This window comes from Montipora foliosa, chromosome 1 (assembly GCF_036669935.1).
Source record: "Montipora foliosa isolate CH-2021 chromosome 1, ASM3666993v2, whole genome shotgun sequence".
Lineage (NCBI taxonomy): Eukaryota > Metazoa > Cnidaria > Anthozoa > Scleractinia > Acroporidae > Montipora > Montipora foliosa.
Window position 1 is genome coordinate 58,233,048 of NC_090869.1, and position 22,593 is coordinate 58,255,640.

The 22,593-nt window shown below is 39.4% G+C and overlaps 2 protein-coding genes across 3 annotated transcripts in view; one reads left to right on the forward strand and one right to left on the reverse strand.

The window, feature by feature from the left end:
- LOC138002666 (rap guanine nucleotide exchange factor 6-like) overlaps nt 1-15,142 on the forward strand; it is a 77,254-nt gene extending 62,112 nt beyond the window's left edge. Inside the window, exons 29-48 of one of the 2 annotated variants that reach the window (XM_068848672.1) lie at nt 124-181; nt 836-910; nt 2,522-2,620; nt 3,728-3,827; nt 5,132-5,180; nt 5,294-5,372; nt 5,469-5,552; nt 6,134-6,208; nt 6,787-6,858; nt 6,933-7,079; nt 7,181-7,289; nt 8,153-8,251; nt 8,773-8,811; nt 9,365-9,448; nt 9,678-9,803; nt 10,182-10,214; nt 10,520-10,588; nt 11,345-11,422; nt 12,199-12,240; nt 12,755-15,142. In XM_068848672.1, coding sequence (XP_068704773.1) covers nt 124-181; nt 836-910; nt 2,522-2,620; nt 3,728-3,827; nt 5,132-5,180; nt 5,294-5,372; nt 5,469-5,552; nt 6,134-6,208; nt 6,787-6,858; nt 6,933-7,079; nt 7,181-7,289; nt 8,153-8,251; nt 8,773-8,811; nt 9,365-9,448; nt 9,678-9,803; nt 10,182-10,214; nt 10,520-10,588; nt 11,345-11,422; nt 12,199-12,227 — 1,504 coding nt within the window. In that variant the 3' untranslated portion in view covers nt 12,228-12,240; nt 12,755-15,142. The remainder of the gene's footprint in view (nt 1-123; nt 182-835; nt 911-2,521; nt 2,621-3,727; nt 3,828-5,131; nt 5,181-5,293; nt 5,373-5,468; nt 5,553-6,133; nt 6,209-6,786; nt 6,859-6,932; nt 7,080-7,180; nt 7,290-8,152; nt 8,252-8,772; nt 8,812-9,364; nt 9,449-9,677; nt 9,804-10,181; nt 10,215-10,519; nt 10,589-11,344; nt 11,423-12,198; nt 12,241-12,754) is intronic. The other variant, XM_068848668.1, reaches the window with a different exon arrangement.
- Nucleotides 15,143-16,131: 989 nt separating this feature from the next.
- Nucleotides 16,132-20,873, reverse strand: LOC138002679 (two pore potassium channel protein sup-9-like). Its single transcript, XM_068848680.1, has 4 exons — nt 20,418-20,873; nt 17,634-17,933; nt 17,285-17,479; nt 16,132-16,430 (listed from the first exon to the last, which is right to left on the reverse strand). Exons 1-4 carry the CDS (start codon nt 20,725-20,727, stop codon nt 16,249-16,251), a joined length of 987 nt encoding a protein of 328 aa, XP_068704781.1. The 5' UTR covers nt 20,728-20,873; the 3' UTR covers nt 16,132-16,248.
- Between the last annotated feature and the right edge of the window lie 1,720 nt (nt 20,874-22,593).

Sequence of the window (22,593 nt, forward strand, 5' to 3'; positions counted from 1 at the left end):
TGTTTTAGCACACGCGAGTAAATCGATGATTTCTCCGTTGTGTTTTAGCCGTGAGTCCTCCGTTGTTAGGCTGTTTTATTCGTCACAAAGTTTCTTAAATCTTGCTTGCTTCGATTCCTGTAGGTACTACTTGAAGAACAATCTTGTGTCGGGCTCTCTTCTTCCTGACGAGGCTGCTCAGGTCAGTGGCTTTTCCTTGTTTATTTCGTTTTCATTGTCCGACTGTCAGATTGTTTGGGATGAGTACTATTTCGGAACGGAACGTGATGGCTTTAATCAATATCTCTTGGCTTGGCATGAAAATCCCGAATGTTAACGGTGGAAAAGACACAAGTCGACGTTTGGTGTGCTAAGAGGTCGCTTTTTTCGTTTTTGTCCTCGTCGTTCGTGTGGAAACATGAATCTTGCGAATCTTTGTGTTCCTTCATTAAATGGAAAGCAAAGAGAGTGGAAAAAAAATCATCGTGAAATAATAGTTTCATTGACCAATCAAGACAGCAGGGGTTAATAAAATGAGCCAATTAAAACGTCAGGCAAACGTATGTGGCGAGCTGTAAGCCTAAGCAAGTCATGAGTTATCTTGGTTATGAAGCTGGTCGCCTAGAAATTGGCGCGAAACTTGCTTTTCGCCGTGTGTAATCGTACTAAGCACAACCGAATGGCGAAGTTCGAACTAAAAAACAGCTCTTTTGATCGATATCATGTATTGTTTTCTTCTTGTGCTCTCAATAAATTACAGGTATCAATATTCCAATCCCTTAACGGTTGACTTGGATTCTTCGAACTTTGAGGAATATAGAACGGAGTTAACTTTTTGTAATTTCTTTTTACGCAGGAACTGGCCAAAGAAGCTAATTTTAGCCTACTGCAACTCAAGCCACGCGATTTGGCAAAGGAGATAACGTTGCAGGCAAGCTTATTAATTTCTTTGCTGACGTCTGTGAAATTTGACCTTGAATAATAGGATATCTTTGATTCTAGGGAAACGACGAAAGTTGAAACTGATCACAGATGTTTTTTGTTTGCTGCCTTGTTAGTAATGAAAAAGGTTCATTTGTTGAAAAGTCACTCTAGTTTCTAATCACAATTAACTTGTACATTTTTCTCTCTTCGTTGTTTGTCTGATCTCAGGAAAGTAAACTTTGTCTAGTGTTCACTTGGACAGTAAATTTACTAGGAGGGTCCACTTCTCGGAAGTCCCGCAACCTTCCCGGTATATTTCGGGTTTCACTATTTCCTTTGTATTTTGAGCAAGGAACGGAGAGGTTTCTGTCATCAATCTCTAGAATTATTTTGTTTTTTGTTACCTCAAAAAGATGTTAAAAAACTAGCTTATCAAAGCAAACGGATTGCAGTTTCCTATTACATATTACAGACACATTGTCATTAGGGGCTTTTTTATTGCACAAATTACCAAAGAGATCTGTATGCTGTTTTATTACACATAACATGAGAATTTTATTCCATAAAGCTCATTTGTACAAATCTATACGCTTTATTTTCACATGTGAAAAAGACCTATACAGCCAATCAGAATGGCGTACAGCTATTTCACATGTGAAAGTATAACCAATCAGCGATAGCGTAAAAATAGTTTACTTCATAGAAAGTGCGGCGTACGGGGTTTTATGCACGAGTTGTTTGTGTCAAAAACCCGAACGAGCGAGGAACGAGCGAGTGAGGGTTTTTGACACAAACAACGAGTGAATAAAACCCCGTACAAAGCACTTTCTATGTCGTAAACTCTTTATTACACATAACATGAGAATTTTCATTAAAATAGTTTTCTGAACGCGAATTAGAAACAAAAACTCACTAACAATAGAACCAAATGCAAATTTAATTTAATTCAATAACAAAGTACGATTTGCACGATTTGCACGATTTGCACGAGATGCACGAGTGATTGGCATGGAAACGCCTTTACGCTATCGCTGATTGGTTATACTTTCACATGTGAAATAGCTGTACGCCATTCTGATTGGCTGTATAGGTCTTTTTCACATGTGAAAATAAAGCGTATAGATTTGTACAAATGAGCTTTATGGAATAAAATTCTCATGTTATGTGTAATAAAGGCGTTTCCATGCCAATCACTCGTGCATCTCGTGCAAATCGTGCAAATCGTGCAAATCGTACTTTGTTATTGAATTAAATTAAATTTGCATTTGGTTCTATTGTTAGTGAGTTTTTGTTTCTAATTCGCGTTCAGAAAACTATTTTAATGAAAATTCTCATGTTATGTGTAATAAAGAGTTTACGACATAGAAAGTGCTTTGTACGGGGTTTTATTCACTCGTTGTTTGTGTCAAAAACCCTCACTCGCTCGTTCCTCGCTCGTTCGGGTTTTTGACACAAACAACTCGTGCATAAAACCCCGTACGCCGCACTTTCTATGAAGTAAACTATTTTTATCATCTGGTTTTTGTCATAAAAGCACCTCTTTTCAACCGCACAAGTTTTTGCGGGGTTGCAGATCTAAACATTTGGTTACAAGTACTATCATGTTTCTTTTTTGTAGGATTTTGAAGTCTTCAGAAGCATTGATCCTCGGGAGTATATATACAAGTTATGGAACTTTGGTCCAAAATTAACGGAGAACTTGAGAAAATTTTCGGAGGTAAAAATTATTTTACTACAGTCTTTGAAGACGATTGCCTTTGATTAGTGAATTGCTTTGTTAACTGCTTATCGTATTTATCGAATGACTTCAAAGTGAATTCAAGGTGATTGACAATTCAGGTTGTTGTTTTCGTTTTATTATGCACTCAACGAACATTATCGATTTTGATTCGATTCTCCGAAATTCTATTTTTAAGAGTTCCAGCTAGGTTTCTATGGCAACCACGCGGACACGACTTTGAGCGGCAAAATCGAAGCAAAAGCGGCTGACAATATAATATATAGTTGTTCTATTTTTTTTTTCTGAAAACGGCTTTGCCCCGCTTGTAAACTCTGACACAAAAACGAAAAATGAGAACTCAAACTTAGATGACTTTTTCCACAGATGAATGCAAGTTTTTCATAAACTGAATATATTTTATATACCGAAATCTTTCCTTGAGAGACGATCGAGAAAATCTTGTTGAGTGTATTATGAACAAAAACGATCTCCTCGTAGCGAATTGAAATCAATGATGAGGATACCTAAACTTCGAGCTAGGATCCGAGCCAGGATTCCAGCCAGGATTCGAGCTAAGATGAGCTTTCTCCGGTATTTATTCTCGAATTTCTCGGTTAGGTTAGGTCTCGAATCGGCTAGGTTAGGTCTATTTGCGTTGGTTCTAGTCTAGTTAGGTCTAGTTAGGGTAGGTCTCGGTTAGGTCTCGGTTAGGTCTCGAATCCTGGCTCGGATCCTAGCTCGGATCCTGACTCGAATCCTAGCTCGGATCCTGGCTTTATTCTTAGTTTATCTCATCAATGATACCCGTGAAATCAATACTTTAGAATTAAAACATCACTCGTATGATGATCCTGTGATTTCTCTACTAATCCAGATGTTTTCTGAACCGAAGAAAAATATGAAATGGAGCACTATTCGAGAAAAAAAGACTCAGACATTTTTATTTTCATTAATTTCCGTCCTTGAGACCTTGAAGTTGCACATTTCAGTGGCACTCAAATTCGTCGTGACACCTGTGAGAAGACCGTCTTTTTTGCCGGGTTGATCCGATGATTTTCGGCGTTTTCCCAGATTCTCAGTTAGACCTACTTTTTTGTGTTTCAGATTGTGAATAAAGAGATGTTTTGGGTTGTAACAGAGATCTGCAACGAATCAAACTTAGTCAAGCGTATGAAGATAATCAAGACTTTTATCAAAATCGCAAGTAAGTTAATGTTGTTATTTTACAGACTCTAAGATTATAGACTTCCTTATTTAAGGTTCGTCGCTATGGCCGATTTCGTTTCCGATTCTGGGCATGCGCTTTTCGAGCATAGTTAAGGACCACGATAGACCTAATCCGATAACTCGATGTTGTACCCAATTCAAACCCTTTGGGAATAAAGCGTTCGTTCCAGGTATTTCCATATCATTCAAATATGAATGCTACATTATCATTCAAATACAATACACAAAGAATCTTAATCCCGGGAGATTTGAATTGGGTACGACATTGAGTTAGCCGATTAGGTATATTCCTGTTCAATCTCTAAACAAAAGACGTTTCAAGACAATCGTTTAGATTTTACTTCTCTTGTTGTTTGTTCGAAAGATTAGCTTTTCTCAGGATACCATGAATAGGAGCTTCCATTTGCACTATATCCTTGAGTCAACATTTAAGCGTTTCTTCTTTGTATTTTTAGAACTAACCTTCAACAGGAGACTCACATTTACATCAATTTGCACGATTTACATACATTATTTTTGCTATTTTTGTCTTCGTTGTGACAATGGCTTTATTCTGATTGGCCATTTAAAACGGCGCGTGCAGAGCCGAAGAACTCGTGGCGTTCTAAAAATAGAAAGATACGCGCAAAGGTTGACTCATAGGGCTTGTATGGGAGAGGCAAGCTTCTACTCAAGGGCTACTTTTAATAATAAGTGAATGCTAAGTTTGATAATAGCTATTTGGGCCCAAAAGGTTTCGGAAAACGAAACGAGCACTCAGTGTCTCTTTGTGACTGAAGTGATAAAAGTCAATTTTATATATGTATGTATACACGATAAATAAATGAGGAGATGACTCGGGGATATTCCAGAAAAAATTGGAAAGCTCATAGCAGTCCTGTTACTCGGTGGTTCATAGATTCGACCCTTGTTAGGAGAACTCGGATTTTTATCAAGTATTCCCGAGTTCTGTCTTGTTGCCGAGAATCTCTCCGCCATTGATTTTCCCGAATCTTGTGTATCCTATAAAGTCTTCAGGCACCAGCGTTTATTCCTCCCAGCCTTAATATTATTTAGGAAGAATTGTCGCTGTATCAAAGAGATTCGTTTTACAACACCAGATTGCTGGCGCGCTAAAATTTATCGTGAGAACCATTTGATACTAATACTTGTCAGAACCTGTAACCCTTGAGTATGTGTTTTTGTTAATTTATTATTTTCTGGACTGTTATCCCCAGTTTTTATTAATTCATTGTGTTTTTTACTAATTTATTTTTCTGGACGGTGATGTATTCTTTTCAGGACTTTGCAAAGAGTGCAAAAACTACAATACTTTGTTTGCTATTGTAAGGTTAGTATTTTGTACCAATCACGATTTTCTGTTATCAGTGCTGTTAAGCGTTGGTTTGCGCGAGTATACAGAATGTTCAACAGAATATTGACGCCCGTTGTTCGCTTTTTCAGCGGTCTCGGCCATTCAGCCGTGCGGCGGCTAAAGAACACGTGGGATAAACTACCCACAAGACATAGCAAGGCGTTCGAGGTAAAGTTGTTGTCGTGAACTATTCCACTATCCTTTGACGCCATTTTTTGTTGTTGCCTCCTTAAGTGACATTATATTTTTGGGTTTGTTTTCAAGGATCTTCAGAGTCTTATGGATCCCTCGAGGAACATGTCCAAATACAGGAATTTGCTGAACGGAGAACACGGTGAACCGCCCCTGGTGAGTTGAAAACTTTTCTGTGACATATGCACAACGAGGGAGCTAAGGTTGATCAGTTGTGCGTGTGCAACTGAGCGAACTTAGCATATATTTCATGGTGGCTGTTTCGTCCACATTCTTTGTGTAGCAAACAGCGGCGTATCAGCTTAAGTCTATATCTTAAGTCGTCCCAAATTTAATCCCAGATCGAACGCTTTGTAAATATCCAACTTGTTTTCTCTTTCTAGTTGGATTTGGCAGTGATGTCGTATTCATTTATATTTTTTTTTTGTGGGCGCCCACTATCTTGAAACCTCAAATATACTCCAGTACCTGAGTCTGCGTCATGTTAAAAGTAAAGGAACTTTATTTCGATTCTGCGCATAGAAGTCATGTATCACTACTAAAAGGACCAAAATCTTATCTCTACTTGCAAAATGAAACATTGCCTGGATGATCCTTCAGTGAGAATAAACATAATCGCTAGATAAATTATTTTTGTGGGATAAGTCTCTCCTCCCTTTGTTGTCATAAATCTACCACAAACCCTCTCTTCCTGGTCATAAATATGCCAAAATGCTCATTTTTTTTCCTCGTTACAGATTCCATTCTTTCCAGTCATCACCAAGGACTTAACGTTTATCCATTTGGGAAATGATAGCATTGTGGATGGCCTGGTAAGCTGAGCCTTCTCTGATAGACAGACAACAACACAGCGCGATGCCTGACTTACGAAAATTTGTTGTAATTCACTTTTGAAGTAAAACGAGGTAACACAAAAAAACGTTGCATTTAGGCTTGCGTTAAAAGAAATGCTAAGGGACTCGAAATGGCCCTGTTGTTTTCATTGAGGGAAATCATAGCTTTTCGTTTCACATCATTGTACACTCGTTTGGTAGAAAAAAAAAAGTGCATTTAATGGCAGTCTTGCCCGTTAGCTCCAAAATTTGGTAGCAAACGAGTTGACGAAGGGAAAACGCTTGAAACTTAAGCTTCCAAATGTCGGCACGTTTAATTTGTCGGCTCTGTTAGATTCCAAATGTTTGTGTTTCACACTAGCACCGAGGCAGGGAAGCAACAGTTTGCTGAGAATCCAAACCCGTGACGGAGATATTCGACTTGCCCTTGAGCTATTTGCGTTTTTTTGACTTTGGAAGCATTTAGAATTACTATCTCGTACGTTACTTCCGTCATAAAGAAGTTTCAGTCTTTGTCGCCTTGAGAAGAACTCAGTCATGCTTATTTGAATTTTTAGGTAAACTTCGAGAAGCTTCGACTCATCGCCCGGGAAATTCGCCAAATTTCCAAGTTCAACTCCATTCCTTACGTAAGTGTTAATGGTGCTTTTGTTTTTTCGCGCCATCCAAAGTGAAACAATTGACCCTTTGTTTTTATTCCCAGGACCCCGAAACAATGTTCGAAGAGGATCCCAACAGTCAGGGTGGTCCTGGGCAACAGAAGGTGACATCAACAGTCGTTGGCATGGTGACGGGTAGCTCCAACCGCCGGTCCTTGCGTGACCAGAATCCCAAAAAGATGTACGAAGAGGTACGTGCCCTAGCAAACAAATTCTCAGTGTTTGTTTATATTTAATAGGTTACTGTTTGGTTGGAAAATGTTACTGACCTATTGTTTTCTTTGTCGCGTAGTCCATGATGTCACGCAGAGTCAAGCAATATCTCTCAGGCCTAACCATAATACAAGATGAAGAGAAACTACGTGACATGTCAAACGCTTGTGAACCTCCTCAAGGGTCAGGTAAGATAGTTGTGTGTTCTTCCTCTCCCCTATCCCCCTTAACAACAGGTGTCTCTAGTTGGTAGCGATTACCGCTGAGTTTTTTGAAGCAAGGTATGCGCTAACCTTGAACAACAAAAGATGCGTTTTATCATATAATTTAATCACACGCGGCGCTAACCAAGCTTTCAGCAATAGACCTTATTCACGATGGCCGCCATGTTGGATTTGCTATTATCATGCAAATTAGCTACACACTCCTTTGGGGGGGTGGGGGGGGGGGGGCAAACAGCACACGTTCGAGAGGTTATAACGAACATCTTAGCCACGCAGATGATTTGTTTCACGTTCATTGAATGTTTATCACCTAAGTAGTAAAATAGAATGATTACACAAGTTACTTCGATGTTTTTTTAGTGAAAAATGAGCAGAAAGCGAACTAGTTAGTCAAGATGTCAAAGGCAATCAAAATATATGAAATGATTATAAAAGATACTTAATTCTAAATTCTAAAATGTACTTTTAGCACTGTTATTTCAATATTTCGACGAGCCGATTTTCCGCAATTTGCCTTTTTTCCAATCTTTGCCCCCCCCCGCCCCCCAGATGGCTAATTTGCATGACAATTTGAAAACCAACATGGCGGCTATCGTGAATAAGGCCTATTGGACCAGGGAGATGTAATCTGAACTTGAGTGCGTACAGACGATTTCGTGAAAGCACTAAGTTATTTCAAATTTTCTAAACGGGAGAATGTGGTAGATAACAAATTTGTTTGACGTCAGCGGAAATATGTCCCTCTCGACATGATCTTCCGGTTTTTTTTTCTTGCTTTTGTCTCGGAGGGTGTCTCAAGTATTTGTTTAATTTCTCATTCCCTTCAGCTCCCCCCAGCGTGCAAACGCGCAAGAAAAATTCGCCCACGTCTTCTCCGGTCGCCAACCCAAGAGATCGGAAAGGAAGCAAACCCCACGAGTTAACAGGTGAGGTAGTGTTCCTTACAAGAGACCGTCGACTTTTAACGTAGACTGTATTTAGTAGGACTAAAGCACATCACTGGGTGCTCTCTTTCACCAAGGTGTCCCGGAATCGCCGTCATATGTAGGTTGAATTTGTTTGCTCTCTTCCCTACGGTTTTTCTCCGGGTACTTACGGTTTTCATACTTTTAAAAAAACCAGCGATTGTTGTTCAGAAACTGAACTGTAGTGGCCGTATTTAGTGGTTCAATGCTCAATCAATAGGAATTTTATTAAGTTCCTTACCAGCGGTAATAATTTTTGAAGAAAAAGTCACGCCCCTTCAGAAAGAAAATTGTTTGAGTACTCAAATTTTGATGGAGTGGTTTTTTGTTCTTGAATTGACTGCGGTTATAAAAAGCTAGCCGTCCTTGCCTCTCGCTAGGCGAGTTTGAAGCTTGTTTTAGGTAATAGTTTCCAAGCTTAATGCACTTTTCTCAAAAGACAACTGACCATTCTAAATTCTCTTTGTCATTTCGCCTTTCAGTTCCATCGCCATTAGCACTTAAAAAAGACCTGGTTGGAGGTAAGAACGACTGTTTTAGGTTTCGTCGCTTTTAAATATCAAGCGACCTCTTGGCAATAAAGTCTGTTCTCTTTTTACGGCTATCAACAATTTTTATTAACGTGGATCGAAATCCGCCAATCACGCCATTATGCGATTAGCCTCTTTAATCCGGTCAACTTCAGGGATTAGTGGGCGCTGGCAGTGAAAAAAGGAGTAATTGTTTCCACTGTTCAAATTTATTCAAGACAGATATATCTCGCAGCTTACTTCCTGTGAAGTTCTGCCTAAGGCTCCCTGTATTTTATTGTCAATCGGCATTGAAATCGACTGACCTAACTCCTGCAATTTGGAGCTTTGCTACCGGTTGGTCATGTAGCAGATATCATAGCACAATTTTGATGGGTGGAGCTTTTGCTAAGTGCACCACTTAGACCCTTTAACAGGGGAAATAGTGGGGCCTCGTGGTCGTTTGACCTTGATTGGCCAGAAAACAATTACTTTGCGTTGACTGGTCAGTCAAACTCTGCGCGCGTGTTTTGTCATTTAAAAGATCTTTCTTTGTTGTCTTTAGGCGATCGAATCTCAGTGTCCTCCACAGCAAGTTCATCGTCCCTAGCGGAACCAGACGTACAGTCACCAAAACTGCTACCAGAAGGTAAAACACAAACAGTGCAATACAAGCAAACATAGGAAACACAAACAAATAAGTAAACTGAACCAGTTTTGAGTCTTAATCTTGCTCTCGTTGAACAGTGTTTGCCAGCGTGCTTGTCCTCTGCAGATAATTTGGACCTTTAACGACCCTTTCGAAAATAAAGGGACAAGTGTCGTATGTACTAACAGAGCTCCCTTCTTGATTTCTCATCATTTTTTTGCTATTCCAGACGAAGTACAAGTTTTCCCTGAAAACGACCGAACGTCCTTTCCAGAAGACACAGTTCATATGCAAGAACTGAGAAGATTACACATCAATGATGAACATAGAAGACCGCATTATCGACATCCACCAAGTAAGAGGATCGCGACGCTTAAGTAAACCCTCGCGCTAGGTGTTAAAAAAGAACTCTTTTGTTTTTTCGCGGAGCGTGAAAGTTGCGACACTCCCTCCCCTTCCCCCCTCACCGCCACCACGCTGCCCGTCCGTCTTTACGGTCTTGGTCTTGCATGGGCGTCGCATTCTCCGATTGTCGTCTTTCCTGCGCCCTTCGTTCAATCTTTTTTCACGAGATTTGAGCTTTTATTGAAAAGTGATGTCATGGATTCTACTCCTCGTGTTCGGAGCAATCGGATTTTTTCCGACTATTCCCGATTCATCATCGGAAATAAAATCGCTTCTCACACGAGGTTTGTTAGAAACTAACGAAAGTTTTCTGTTTTCTTTTTTGAAGCATTGGAAGTAATCCGACCCTTACATTATTCAGGTATGAACATTCCTTGTTTTCACAATGAATTAATGAAGTGTGTTTGTCGCTCATGATTAGTTGGCGGGATCAAACTGCCCCCACCCAATCTGTTTTTGTGGTTTCCCCTCCCGCGCTCTCAAAGCTCAAAAGCCTCCCGAAGCGACAGTAAAGGGTCTTTTGACAATGAATCGGGTCCCTTTTTGATCATTTATGCAAGATACTTTGAGTACTTTAGAAATAGTATTCAAGAAATTCCTTTTCAAACCCTTCAAATCTTACATCGTCATCATACCATGAAATTTTTTTGTTATTTTGTCTTTTAGCTTCAGCAGAAAGTTTACCGTACAGCTCAAATCACTCGACATCCTCGCAAGATCACTCATATCACCCTGGTAAGTTAGTCGTTTGTAAGGAGGGTGGTACTCTTCGTACACATTCACATTTACTGAAACTGTAGCCAGTAGGTCTTTTTCCATTTGGGACCCTTCAAGTTCATTTTAGTTTGACGCAGGCGCTTGAAACTCTAGAGAGAGAAGACTGGTGATGCAAGAGCTGCATTTTCCAGATCTCTCGTGCTTTTCACAGACAACATGCTAATATGAGTAACTGTCTGCAATGTTAAACATCGATATCGTGGTATTCTTGGCTAAGGCTTATTATAGCTTCAAAAGTAAATTAAATATTGCAAATCTTGAAGTGAAGGCTACTTTCTCAAAGCATAAATCACGAGGAATCAGTTCTTTCACGTAGTCCTTTGGTTTTGTCCAAAATGTTGCCAATATTATTTTAAAAGCTCTGCATATCGTCTTAAGGTATATTAGGAATCTAAAGTTATCGGCGTTCCGACCGGTTTGGTATTTTGAAAAAGCCCTCAAATAATATAACAGGATGACATCCCCAAGGTCAACCGTCTTCCTCGAATTTCATGGATCCTATAATAGGCAACTTTCACGATAGCGTCATTTGACTACAACTATCAGAAGTCAGTTTGTTTTTCTTTTCTTATTGAAATTTTGTGTTCCCAGCAGAGTAAAAGTAAGCAAAACCTGAAGGATGCTGGTACTCGTAGTCAAATGGCGTCATCGTGCATTTGTGCCATTATGCAATCTTCCTACACTCATTGCTTTGCGCTTGTCTTTGATTTATAGGAGTGACGTACCAGTATAACGCTTACCACTATCCGACAGACCAATATAGCAGAGTGGAGTACGTAGAAAATTACGACGGTGAGTTCTCGCTAAGAACCGGCCCTCCCCTTCCCAGGGGGCCTAGGGGCTCTAAAGGGGAATCGTTGGTTACATTTTTTTGCGTCATTAGCACAAACCTATCGTTTTCTAATCAGTAAGCCGAGAGAATAAAATACTGAATTCATAGTGAGCTATCTCTGGAACTTTGAGCGGAATTTACCAGATAATCGCTGCGCAGTGATGCTTTGAAAATTAGAAATTTTACAAAGAATTTATGGGATCATTATCGTCTTTGCCACCAAAGAATTCATCAGTATAGCCTTCATGGCCATGAGGATTAGTTTCTCTGTTGAGCTCTTTCTGTAACAACTTTAAATTTTAGGCGCGGAAACACTAGAAGAAAAACGTCTTCAAAACCATGCTTGTTACTCTTTTAGTGCATGGTTAAAATAGACGGGAATGGTTCTCAAACCCGACAACTTTCTTTATTGTAGGTTTTTGTTCTATTTTTTTGGCCTTGACCGTGCACAAAACACAATAGTTGTTTACTCCGTACTGAGGAACTAACCAATAGAAACGTGTTGATTACGTAATTCATGCATAGTGTATGAGCGCAAAACAAAAGATTGTGCACGGTCGTGGACTTTCCAACCTAAATCTCGGCATCTTTGTTTGCTCCTTTGATGTTTGCCGAGCTTCCAAACCAGTCCCCTCTATTAACTATGTTTAGTGTGAATAGAGCTTAACTTACCGTCGTTTAATTAAAATGGTTAGGTAAGGAATTTTTCAAAATTTTTTTGCCTTTTTTTTCGCAGAAGAAGAGGGACAAGTTTCAGCGGTCTGACGGTTCGACAGAGGTAATATCTTTTTTCAAAAATGAAAAAATAGTGTCTACACGCAGTTTTCTAAACTATTCATCTGAATTCAAGGGGCCATGTCACGCAGAATGATGTAATTACCAGCATGACACCCAAAATGTTCAAAAAGTAGAATGAAGCATTGCTATAACCACTCAAGACTGTTGAACAACAAAAAAGAAATACAGCAAAAGGAAAAAGAAGCATGGAAGGACACAAAGGGACAAGATTGAAACGGATTGCATTTGGCTTATTTTGAAAAATGTCGGCCCGACGTTTTTTAAGTTTATGGCAAATCACCTGTGGATAAAGGTCGTTTTTGCGCAGAATCATCTTGTTTGTGATGTAACGATAATTTATCAGTAAAGGAATTCCACATTACCATTTTCGAGTTTTAAACTCACGATTAACTAAAGATTCCCCTAAACACCTTAAAGTAACGTGACATAGCCCCTTCAAAGAATGTTTAAGGCAACGAATAATAATCTTATGATATGTTTCCGCTTCCTTGCAGGTCTCAAGGACTTCCATCAGGCAGCCACCTTCTCGCTCTCCAAGAAAATAGAAATGTCAGTTTTAAGCTAGTGTGTTTCTATCCTTCACATTTGCGGTAGACGATAGTGTCAAAGAACCCTCTCAATTCCGATGTTTTCAAGTCACGCATTAACTCAATCAGTTACGGAGGCAATGCAAATTAAAAGCTATTGAATTTACCACCGTGTGGATAAAAAAAAACTTTGCGATTATTGGCACGCATTCAGTGTACACAATGTGGCAGAACTGCTGTTCAAGAAATCCTGCTGATGATTTCTAAAGAATGGTTCTAAAATGGACGATGTGACATTATACTCTAATTTGATTTGGGATGGCGAGAACACTTTAGGTAAATGTTTTTTCAAAGGCACAGAAGCGGACAAAATTGTGTATGTTTTGTATGTAGGACAATCGGTGTTGCAGGATTCCGTGAATGAGCGCTTACGAGTCCAACGATAGACTGTATTCCAGAGTACACTGAGTCGTAGAGCAAAGGGACTTATGCCTGGTAATGTTTATCGGTTTATTTTCACTGTGCAATATATCTTATAGTTTAAATTGAAAATGCAAATGCCAATTTGCGTCACCAATCATTTTCCTCATTCGTGTGTGGTACTTCCCTTACGTGATCCGCTAGAAAACGCTATCAAAATTTCTCTGTTATAGCCAGCTCTAACCTAGGGTAATCCTTATCATGATTCGCCCTATTTAAAGGAATCCAGGCGGCCTACCGGAATTCAGGGATTCCCCCGAAAGTGGATCTTGGATTCCATATAATGGATTCTGTATTCCATGCCCTCCATTCCGGATTCCTTCACATCAGGCGATTATTATCCTATATACTTTAGTCCAGGGACAGTGTATTGGTGGTCAGGTCGTACTGTTTTTCGGTCAAAAAATGAATCTATCTACTTCATAATTAGTGCAATTGGTCTCGTTAGTATCATCCATGACAACACAAGGACAAAAGAGAGAAAATTCAGGATAATCTACTCATATTGATTTTCTTAATTTTTTGAAAAACTATATCTAAATATGGTTAAAAAAAGGCAGCTTTTTTCAAATTCCACTTGATTTCCGATCTCTCTGTTCGTAGTTGAATAGGATGAAATTTATCGTTACTGCACTAATACAATTATTGGAAAGAAAAGTATAAAAAGATGTAGTTACTATGTGTTGACTATACGAAAATTCTGGAAAATCTATTCATATTTTCTTCATTTTCTGAAATCACTGTACAAAAAAGTGGCCAGCTTTTTCAAAATTTCAATGGATGTAGTGTCCGACCTCTATGTTCTTAGCTGAGTACGATGAAATTTGTCTTTATGGCATTAATGTAATTCTTGGAAACAAAACTATTAAAGATATAGTGACTACATAATGGGTGGGATTTGAACCCACGACCGTTTAATATCTAGCACGATGTATCACGTACTCTTTTTTGTCTCCTCTGGTACAAAGACGATTTTTTTAGTCCCCGAAATAATGCTGCAATACCGTTACACTGTCCCGTTAAGTCAACCTTAGTTTATTATCCATCACAGGAAAAATGTATATTATATTTTTATCTAACAAATGCGTCACATTGGGTGTGCAGATCTGCGAGTTATGTCACTATGGCAACAGGAGATTATCATAAGGAAGCGAACCCAGACTTTGAGTGACAATTTTCTCAAACCCGGTTACTTTAAGAGTCATGTCCTCAATTGTTTCTGTGTAAGAAACAATGGAGGACATTGTACTTGTTTCTATTTTGTTTTGTTTTGTTTTTTAATCTGGCGTATACGGAGACAAGCGTTGATTGGCTACGAGGTACAGTACTCGGCGGAAAAGCTGTTCTAGATAATGACGTTTTTAGAAAACGATTGCTACCAAAAGAGATGTGAGAGTTGCACGAGCTCCTTATGACAAATGACATAGCTAATTTAGAGCGGATCTTCGCGTTAACTTCTATGTGCTGAACCCTGTAATCAGTCCCGGGTCCGGTCTGCAGTCTTCGTCTTCAAAACTGCATGTAAAAATAATCTCTCTCTAGATGAACAATAAGAGCTATTAGGCATTGTTTCAATTTTACTTCTAGTATCTTCTAGATTAGATATATAACTGTTTGAGAGGAAATATCGCCAGTTGTCGCATATAGCTTGGGAATTAATGGGTCTCGCGACTTAGTATTCAATATAGTATTTAAATGTTATTAGTCTAGGTAGGATCAACTAGTCATTCAGAATAAAGCATACATGCATATTATTTTAACCTCGAGAATTTAAGTCAGAGATGTACTTATACTTATGAGTTAAAGAATCCTTTTCTACCAACTGTAAATATACGAAAGCTACTTTACAGGTACAAATTATTAAAAGGTTTTCTTAAATCTTGTGTTTTGCTCTTTATTGTTGAATGTTAGATACAGTAGGTTGGTACATGTAACAGTTTAGCAAGCACTTAACAAAGCTGCGTTTCAATCCGGTCTCATTGGCCGTGTTTTCATGACAGCCGTTGTCTCGCTTAACTTTTCTGAAGCTAAGTGGTTTGTTTGCAGACTTCGTTAAGCGACTATCAACTTTCAATGATACGTGTTTTCACGGGTAAGATTAAATGAGGAGAGAGCAGCCAATGCAATAATAAAAATAGCACGCCTGTTGTATTTCCGATTTCAAATTGCCAGCTCTCTGAAGCTACCTGGTTTGGTGGCTTAAATTTAATGAGAATTCTATTGAAATTTAAGCGAGTTGAGAAAGGAGCTGTTTTCACGGAATTTTCGGTTGTCAGCCGCTAAGCGACCAGAAAAACCGCTCGTGAAATCACGGCCATTTTGGTTAATTTAGTACATTGTGGTTGTTTCTCGTTGAAAAGAAGGCCGTGTTATAGATGGATTTATAGGAGCAGCATTAACATAATTTATGAGTGGCGTCAAGAAAAGAACATTTCTTTGTGTGCTGTGACTTTCGTCTGCAGACAGAGCTTTTGAGTACAGGGTGTAAAATTCGTGATTGCAAAGAACCAGTGCATCCTGAGTGTGGCGTAATACGACGAGACATTGTGAAAAGACCGGTTATTTTGTCACAGCAGAAAATAAGAACAGAGAATTATTTGCATACCAGGAGCTCAGAAGTAGCAGCTTGCCCCTCTCACGTAAAAATGTAAATGTAAAAAATGGAAATGCTTTGTTTATAGTGGAAGTCAACTTAGCTATCAAGCTAGTTTACAGGCACCCCACTTTTAACAATGTGAAAGAAACAATTCAAACTTAACAGAAACATTATTAAGAACCCCAACTGGCGGGAGGCAACCAGTTGGCTATTTACAAAGCGTGGTAGAGTTGAATCCGGGACAACCGGAAACAAATCCTAACCAGAGATTAGAATGGGATTTGAACCCGGAGCAGCCGCATGCAAACCCAACGCCCTAACCACTCGACCACACTGCCGTTTTAAATAAACCTTTTTTTTTTTTTCCAAAACCAGTACTTTTCGTTCAATAAAGCCATCGAGGATCATTGATCAGCGGCGTTGCCTCATCCGAAGCAAATCGCCTGAATGGTACCACAGACGGAAAAACAATAGTATCTAGTCCGCGGGAGACTGAGTACAACCCGTCAGGTCTAGGGCCCATTTCTTCTGAAAATTCGCATGATGTTTTTTGTTGACAGCATAAGCCTAATTTGAAGGAAAAGAGAGAAAAAATTAGCATCCGAAGGAAAAGAAGACGACTTGAAAGCTTGTTTTAATCTTTCTCTGATATGTGTAGGTTTTGTTTTAAATGCCGGAGAAATTAATCACGAATAAATCGAGGGGCTGCTGAGTTCTATCGTCACCATCTGAAGGACTTACTGGACTACCGACAATCAAAATTAAGAAACGTAATCTCTACCTTTCGCAGTAAAGTAGCTGAAACGCTTAATTGTCGAAGTGCCAATCGGTGTAGTGCTAGTTTAATATGTAGTTTTTTATCTCAGCGCTCGGAGGGAACTCAACCGAATCGTTTTACTACGGAAATCGCCTTTTCGAAACGTTTCTTTAAGGAATTGAGTTTCGATCAACGTATAGTTCAAATGCCGCGATGATTATATGTGTTTACACACAAGATTTCCCTACAAAGAAATTCTCCTTTTGCATGTCTTGTCTCAGTGCTGATATTTTGAAATGGGGCGAAATGAGACTACTGTCCACTTTTCCTTCGGGACATGTAATGAGTTAACTTATTCTCGTACGAGTTCTCCTTCTCAAAGGTATGTGATCTACGTCACAGAAAATGGTGTCATCTCGGGCACCTTATTCAGACCGGCACACGATTCGATGGCAGACACATGTGAAACGCTTACAAAAACCTGTTTCAAAAATCATTTATTTTGCCCACAATCGTGGACAGGGCTTCGGCCAATGACTTCGCCGCTGAAAGTATAGCGGAGTCTTTTTTGCCCCGTCGCAATGTCTCGCAATATCAGTGGTAAAGGAGACTTCGCCGGCTGGGAAGTTTACCCCGGCAATGTGATGAATAGGAGAATACTCACAACTTGTTTTCCCGCAGACATCCCATCTATCAAACATTTTTACGGCTGGAACTACAGCACAGACAACACTCGACACCAGGCAGAGGCCCAGGGAGAGGTATATTCCCCGAAGGACATATTCCAAGGCTTGTATCCCGGAAGTAAGATCTTCGCTCTTTCTTGGAACCATGTCACCAAATCCGATTGTACATAATGCTGGAAAAAGGCCAGAAACACGTCGTATAAAACATTAATTCATTACATAGAAAGCCAACAGAAAATTCAGCACACTAATTTTTTATAAGAACGTTCATGCTGCGATTGGCACACAACAACTATTTAAATCAATCCTTGATAGGACCTCAATTACCAATAAAACAGTAGTAGACCCCGTCGAAGTAGCTCCAGTCCTCCGATAAATAGAGAAGTCCACCAATTAGAAGGAACACTAGGACTAGTCCTGTCGATGCCAGCAAGACCTTAATCTTGGTTCTCTTCTCTTGTCTTAAATGGCTTTTTGAGCTGATCAGGATAAACAGGTTTTCCAACAGTCGGTTTATTCGCTCACCTATCGCTTTCAATGTTAACAAGCACAGCGGTATTCCCAATAGAGCGTAGAAAATACAGAAAAGTCGACCGGCAAATGTGGAAGGCGCCATATGACCAAAACCTATACATTAGATATTTAAAGTCAATAAACTTATTTCATATTCAACAACAACAGTTAACAAAATGTAAAGTAGTAATTCTTGGAAAAAATTCTTAAGACGCTGCATGCGCGCATAATGCAACTTTGTAGAGTTTTGAAGAGTGAAGTTGGGAGCGCCAACAAGAATTACAACGTTGTATCAAGAACGTCATAGGGAAATATAACTTTTTGATAGTGTAAACATTTGCTATTATTCAAGATTTTCTGGGGCGTAAATTGTATCAACTATCCAAGAATTAAACTGGTATTAAGAGTGTGGGAGATTACTGAGAAAACTCAAAACTTGTTGACGACCTCAACATAACCTAAAGTTGAATTAACGAAATAACAATGGCGACTACAACGACACATTTAATAATAATAATAATAATAATAATAATAATAATAATAATAACAATAACAATAACAATAACAATAACAATAACAATAACAATAATAATAATTGGCCAGATTGGTCCACTGGAAACTCTGTTGTAAGTATGACATGAGCAGAAGTGAGAAATGGTATGAACATCAACCGGAAGGGGTGCTGGAAAACGAAAAATGTAAGATCTTGTGGGATATGACCATCCAGTGTGACCATGTTATCGAAGCCAGAAGACCTGACATTGTTGTTGTTGAGAAGGATAATAACAAGGCAATCATAGTGGATATAGCTTCACCCTGGGATCACAGAGTGTATGAAAAGGAAGGTGAGAAGATTGAGAAATAACAGGACCTGAAGAGAGAAATTGGAAGACTATGGGGGATTAGGCATCTGGAAGAGGTACCGGTAATCGTTGGCGCACTCGGAGTAGTAAGCAAAAGTTTGGATGAATGGCTTGAGAAGCTAGGTGTTACCATCAGAACGGGACTGTTTCAGAAAACATCCTTGTTAGGCACAGCTAGGATTCTAAGGAAGCTATTGGCAAGCTGAAGGAGAAGAAATGACACCAAGGGCCTTTGGCCATTGGCTATGGCTCGCTCCTTTGGTGTAACGTCGACATAACATCTGCCAGAGCTAAAGCGTTACATTTATATCATAATAATAACAGTCTTAAGCTTCGGAACTTCTTGGAAAACTCGGTTCATGATGATAATTCGAAATTATTGGTGAGTTGCTTGATCCTGTCATATCAAAAATTTGAACATAAACGACGCTTCAAACTTACTCTTAAAGACTCACAAGCTTTCGATTACATCTTGGAATTTTTATCGAGTGATGGACATGTTTAAGGGCCATCGAAATCCATTGTCGGGCCCCAAAATTGAACCGGGCTCACCGTGATCTACAGGGACGTTTTGCGGTCACGTGATTCATAGTATCAATCACGTGACAAGATTTCGTGATGGAAATCGAAAGTTTGCGTCTTAAAAGGGTTTGCCCTGAAGTTTTTTAACTTCGTTTTTGTTTCATTTGGGAAATTATTGCTTTTGGACGGGAGTCCACGTAGCCCGGCGGAAGCTTCCTAAATTTAGTCATTACCAAGAAATGTAATCAAACTGTACGCGAATCACGGGTGCGCAGCGTGCAGCGCGCATTGTTTTCATCAGTGAAATTGTCAGTCTGTTGTCAAACTCTATTTTTTCGGACATCATCGTTTTCGTCGACGTCATCGTCAGTTCGAGGACCGAGCTTGTTCATGCTAGTTAAAACACCGTCATCTAAAAGATATTCGTTCACGGTATCGTAACCTCTTCGCGATCATTCTAACTTAATTCTTGCCCTTGAGAGTAATTTTGATATGCTGGCTCGTTGTGCCTTGAATTCTGTAGTTTCTCTATAATGGCTTTCTGTGCCCGGAAAGTTTCGGGAACTATTACGGCAGTCTTGTTGTTCTCAGGGTTTTAATAAACGCGTCCCGGTTTTGGAACAGTTTTAAAACCAGACTCGGAGTGGTTATTGCACATCTGAAAGATGATCATAACCATCAGGGGCACCCAACGTCAATTTTCGGAAAATATCTGTTCGGAAGACGATTTGAGATCTAGAATTTTCGGAACATTTGTTTTAAAATTTCTTGCTTGCCTGCCTGTCCTAGAATTTTCGAACATCTAAAAAATGGTATAATTGCCCATTTTTAACGGAGTTTTACCCTAAAAAGGTCACCTAGAATTTTCGGAAGCCTTTTTTCTGGCTGAAATTTTCGAAAAGGTAAGTTTTAATCCCTATAATTTTCGGATCACTAGACTTTCAGCTAGGAAATCCGAACAGATAAAAAAATTTTAGGGGATAAAAATATGCCTATATCTACCGTTTAAATACTAAAAGTGACGTTTAACAATGCTATGTTTAAGTGGTTTTGAACTATATTCTCGTTGGGTGCCCCTGAACCATCTCCGATCAACATAGTTTTTGTAAGAACTGTTCACGTTCCGTGTCTGTATATGTTGTGGTTTTCCGCTATCATGATTGAAAACTAATCCAATTGTAAACAAAAAATAAAATTTTCCAACTAGACGTACCTATAGTGGTTACAACACTGGCTGAAAAGTACAGCGACCCGGAGTAAGACCAATTATAGCGACCAGACGTTCTTTCTGCCTTTCTTTCGTAATATTCCCGAATTTTTGTCACCAGGGAATCAAACTCAACTTTCGACACGTTCACACTCAAGGTTTTCCGCAGTTTTTCAAGCATGGATTTGGCATTTGCATTGTTTAGTTCGTCTTCCTGGTTGGCACGCTCGAGGACTTGAAAAATTCCTGCTCCAATAAAGAGAATTGAGACCAAAAGAACACAAAGGATGAAAATATCTTTCGTTTCTGCCTTCATGACCGTCGATTTCGGTGTTATAGTGACCTTAGGCTGCTTGTAATATCTAGTAGGACAAAATTGCTTTACGCTTGAATTCTGGCCCTATTTTCCCCGAGACACAAGACAACAAAACGGTGAAACAGACTTGGTGAAAATTTCCTCGCCTATCACTTATCTATCATTACTTCTTTAATGTCATGTCTTGGTTTCATTGTTAACGTGATTGAGTAATTCGAGAAAATTGGCTTCTATTTTATCATCCACCAATCACGTAAATTTAGCGAAAGACCTGTTGTTTGACAGCGTCATATAGGGCCGGGACACCATAGCGACGAGTCATGAATCCTCTAGATCTTTGGTCTGAAAACATGTTTACTGTCACTGATACAATTTCTGCATGTATATTTTTGTGGGTAGTGCACTTATAATGCAAGGCCTATCATGTCATCAGGTTTTTCTAAGGTGATGCCTTTGGGAGTAGGAAGATTAACGATTGTTCCAAAACCTCTTTAATAGCTCATATTGCCAGTGCGTCGGTACGTGATCGCCATTCCCCAAGTTTCATGAAAAATTAATCAGTCTACGTTATCATTAAAATGCGAGATTGTATCATGTTTTTTGCGCTTCTCCACAAGCCTTAATTAAATGGGCTATGTCACGTTATTTTAGTGTGTCTAAGGGAAATCTTTAGCCGAGACGATACCGAGTTTAAAACGCGGAAATGGTAATGTGGAATTCTTTTAATGATAAAACTAGGGGTAATCGGAGCTTAGGAGAGTGTGTTCGATGTGTTTGTAGCCGTACAGGTAGCAGTTGAGGGGGAAGGATGGATGGTTCGTTTGATAGATAAATATTTTTTGCCAGGAGCCCATGAGTAGGAGCTTGCCTCTCTCATACATGCCCTTATGATTAAACCTTTGCCGGTATCTTTCTATTTTTAGAACACCACGAGTTCCTCTGCTCTGCACACACTGTTTTAAAAGGCCAATCAGAGTAAAGTCATTGTCTAACGAAGACAAATGAAGCAGTAAAACTGAATTTAAATCGTGCAAATTAATGTAAACTTATGTAAATGCGAGTCTCCTGCTCAAGGGTTCGTTCTAAAAATAGAAAGATACGGGCAAAGGTTGACTCAAAGATCTACTGCATATGGAGCCACCTACTAATGGGCTCCTGTTTTTGCATATTTGAACGTAAGGGTTGCGTACAGAGAAAAGGTTGTGAAGCTGGCTAGTGATGGTTGTGAAGGTTGTGAAAGTTGTGAAGGCTAGTGTTGTGGGCTAGTTAGTGATTGTCGATATCGTATGATTCTTTCCAAGTTCTTGTAATTTGAGGAGACATAGGCTAGATTGCGTCGGGCAAATTAATAGAACATTTTGTTTTAGGGCCTGTTTACATGGAGAAAGGGTGACCGATAGCCCCCCTTTACGTGCCGAAAGTCTTGTCCATAGGGCTATCGCGATTATTGAATTTGGCGCCGAGGGAAATAACCAGCTCTTTTCGGTATTATTCATATTCCTTGTTGTTTATATCCTAAAGTTCATTTCCCGGCTCCTGAACAATTTCAGGGCAAAACTCTTCGGGAAAATCCACCGCCATGCATCGGTGTATGTGTATTTCTGTATACATTGTGGATAGATCGGCCTCGAAGTCCACGCCGTTAAACTCGCACTTGGTTTTGAATACTGTAATGTACTTCAGGAATATCTCCACCGCTTCCGATGTCCATGACCACTTCTTAGGATTTTTGATTTTCACGTGGCAAGCGCTCTTCCACGTCTTTCCCGATTATGCATAACATCAACTTGAACGTTTGAGAGACCATTGAAAAAAATTCGTAAAATATTCGCGGACCGATCGATTTTCTGAAATTTAAAAGGATAA

Coding starts and splice junctions, on each gene's coding strand:
- LOC138002679 (XM_068848680.1), bottom strand. CDS start 20,727: ATGAAGGCAGAAACGAAAGATATTTTCATCCTTTGTGTTCTTTTGGTC. Junction 17,480..17,633: donor GGTCTACTACTGTTTTATTG/GTAATTGAGGTC, acceptor GCCTTTTTCCAG/CATTATGTACAATCGGATTT. Junction 16,431..17,284: donor TGTCTGCGGGAAAACAAGTT/GTGAGTATTCTC, acceptor CCTTCAAATTAG/GCTTATGCTGTCAACAAAAA.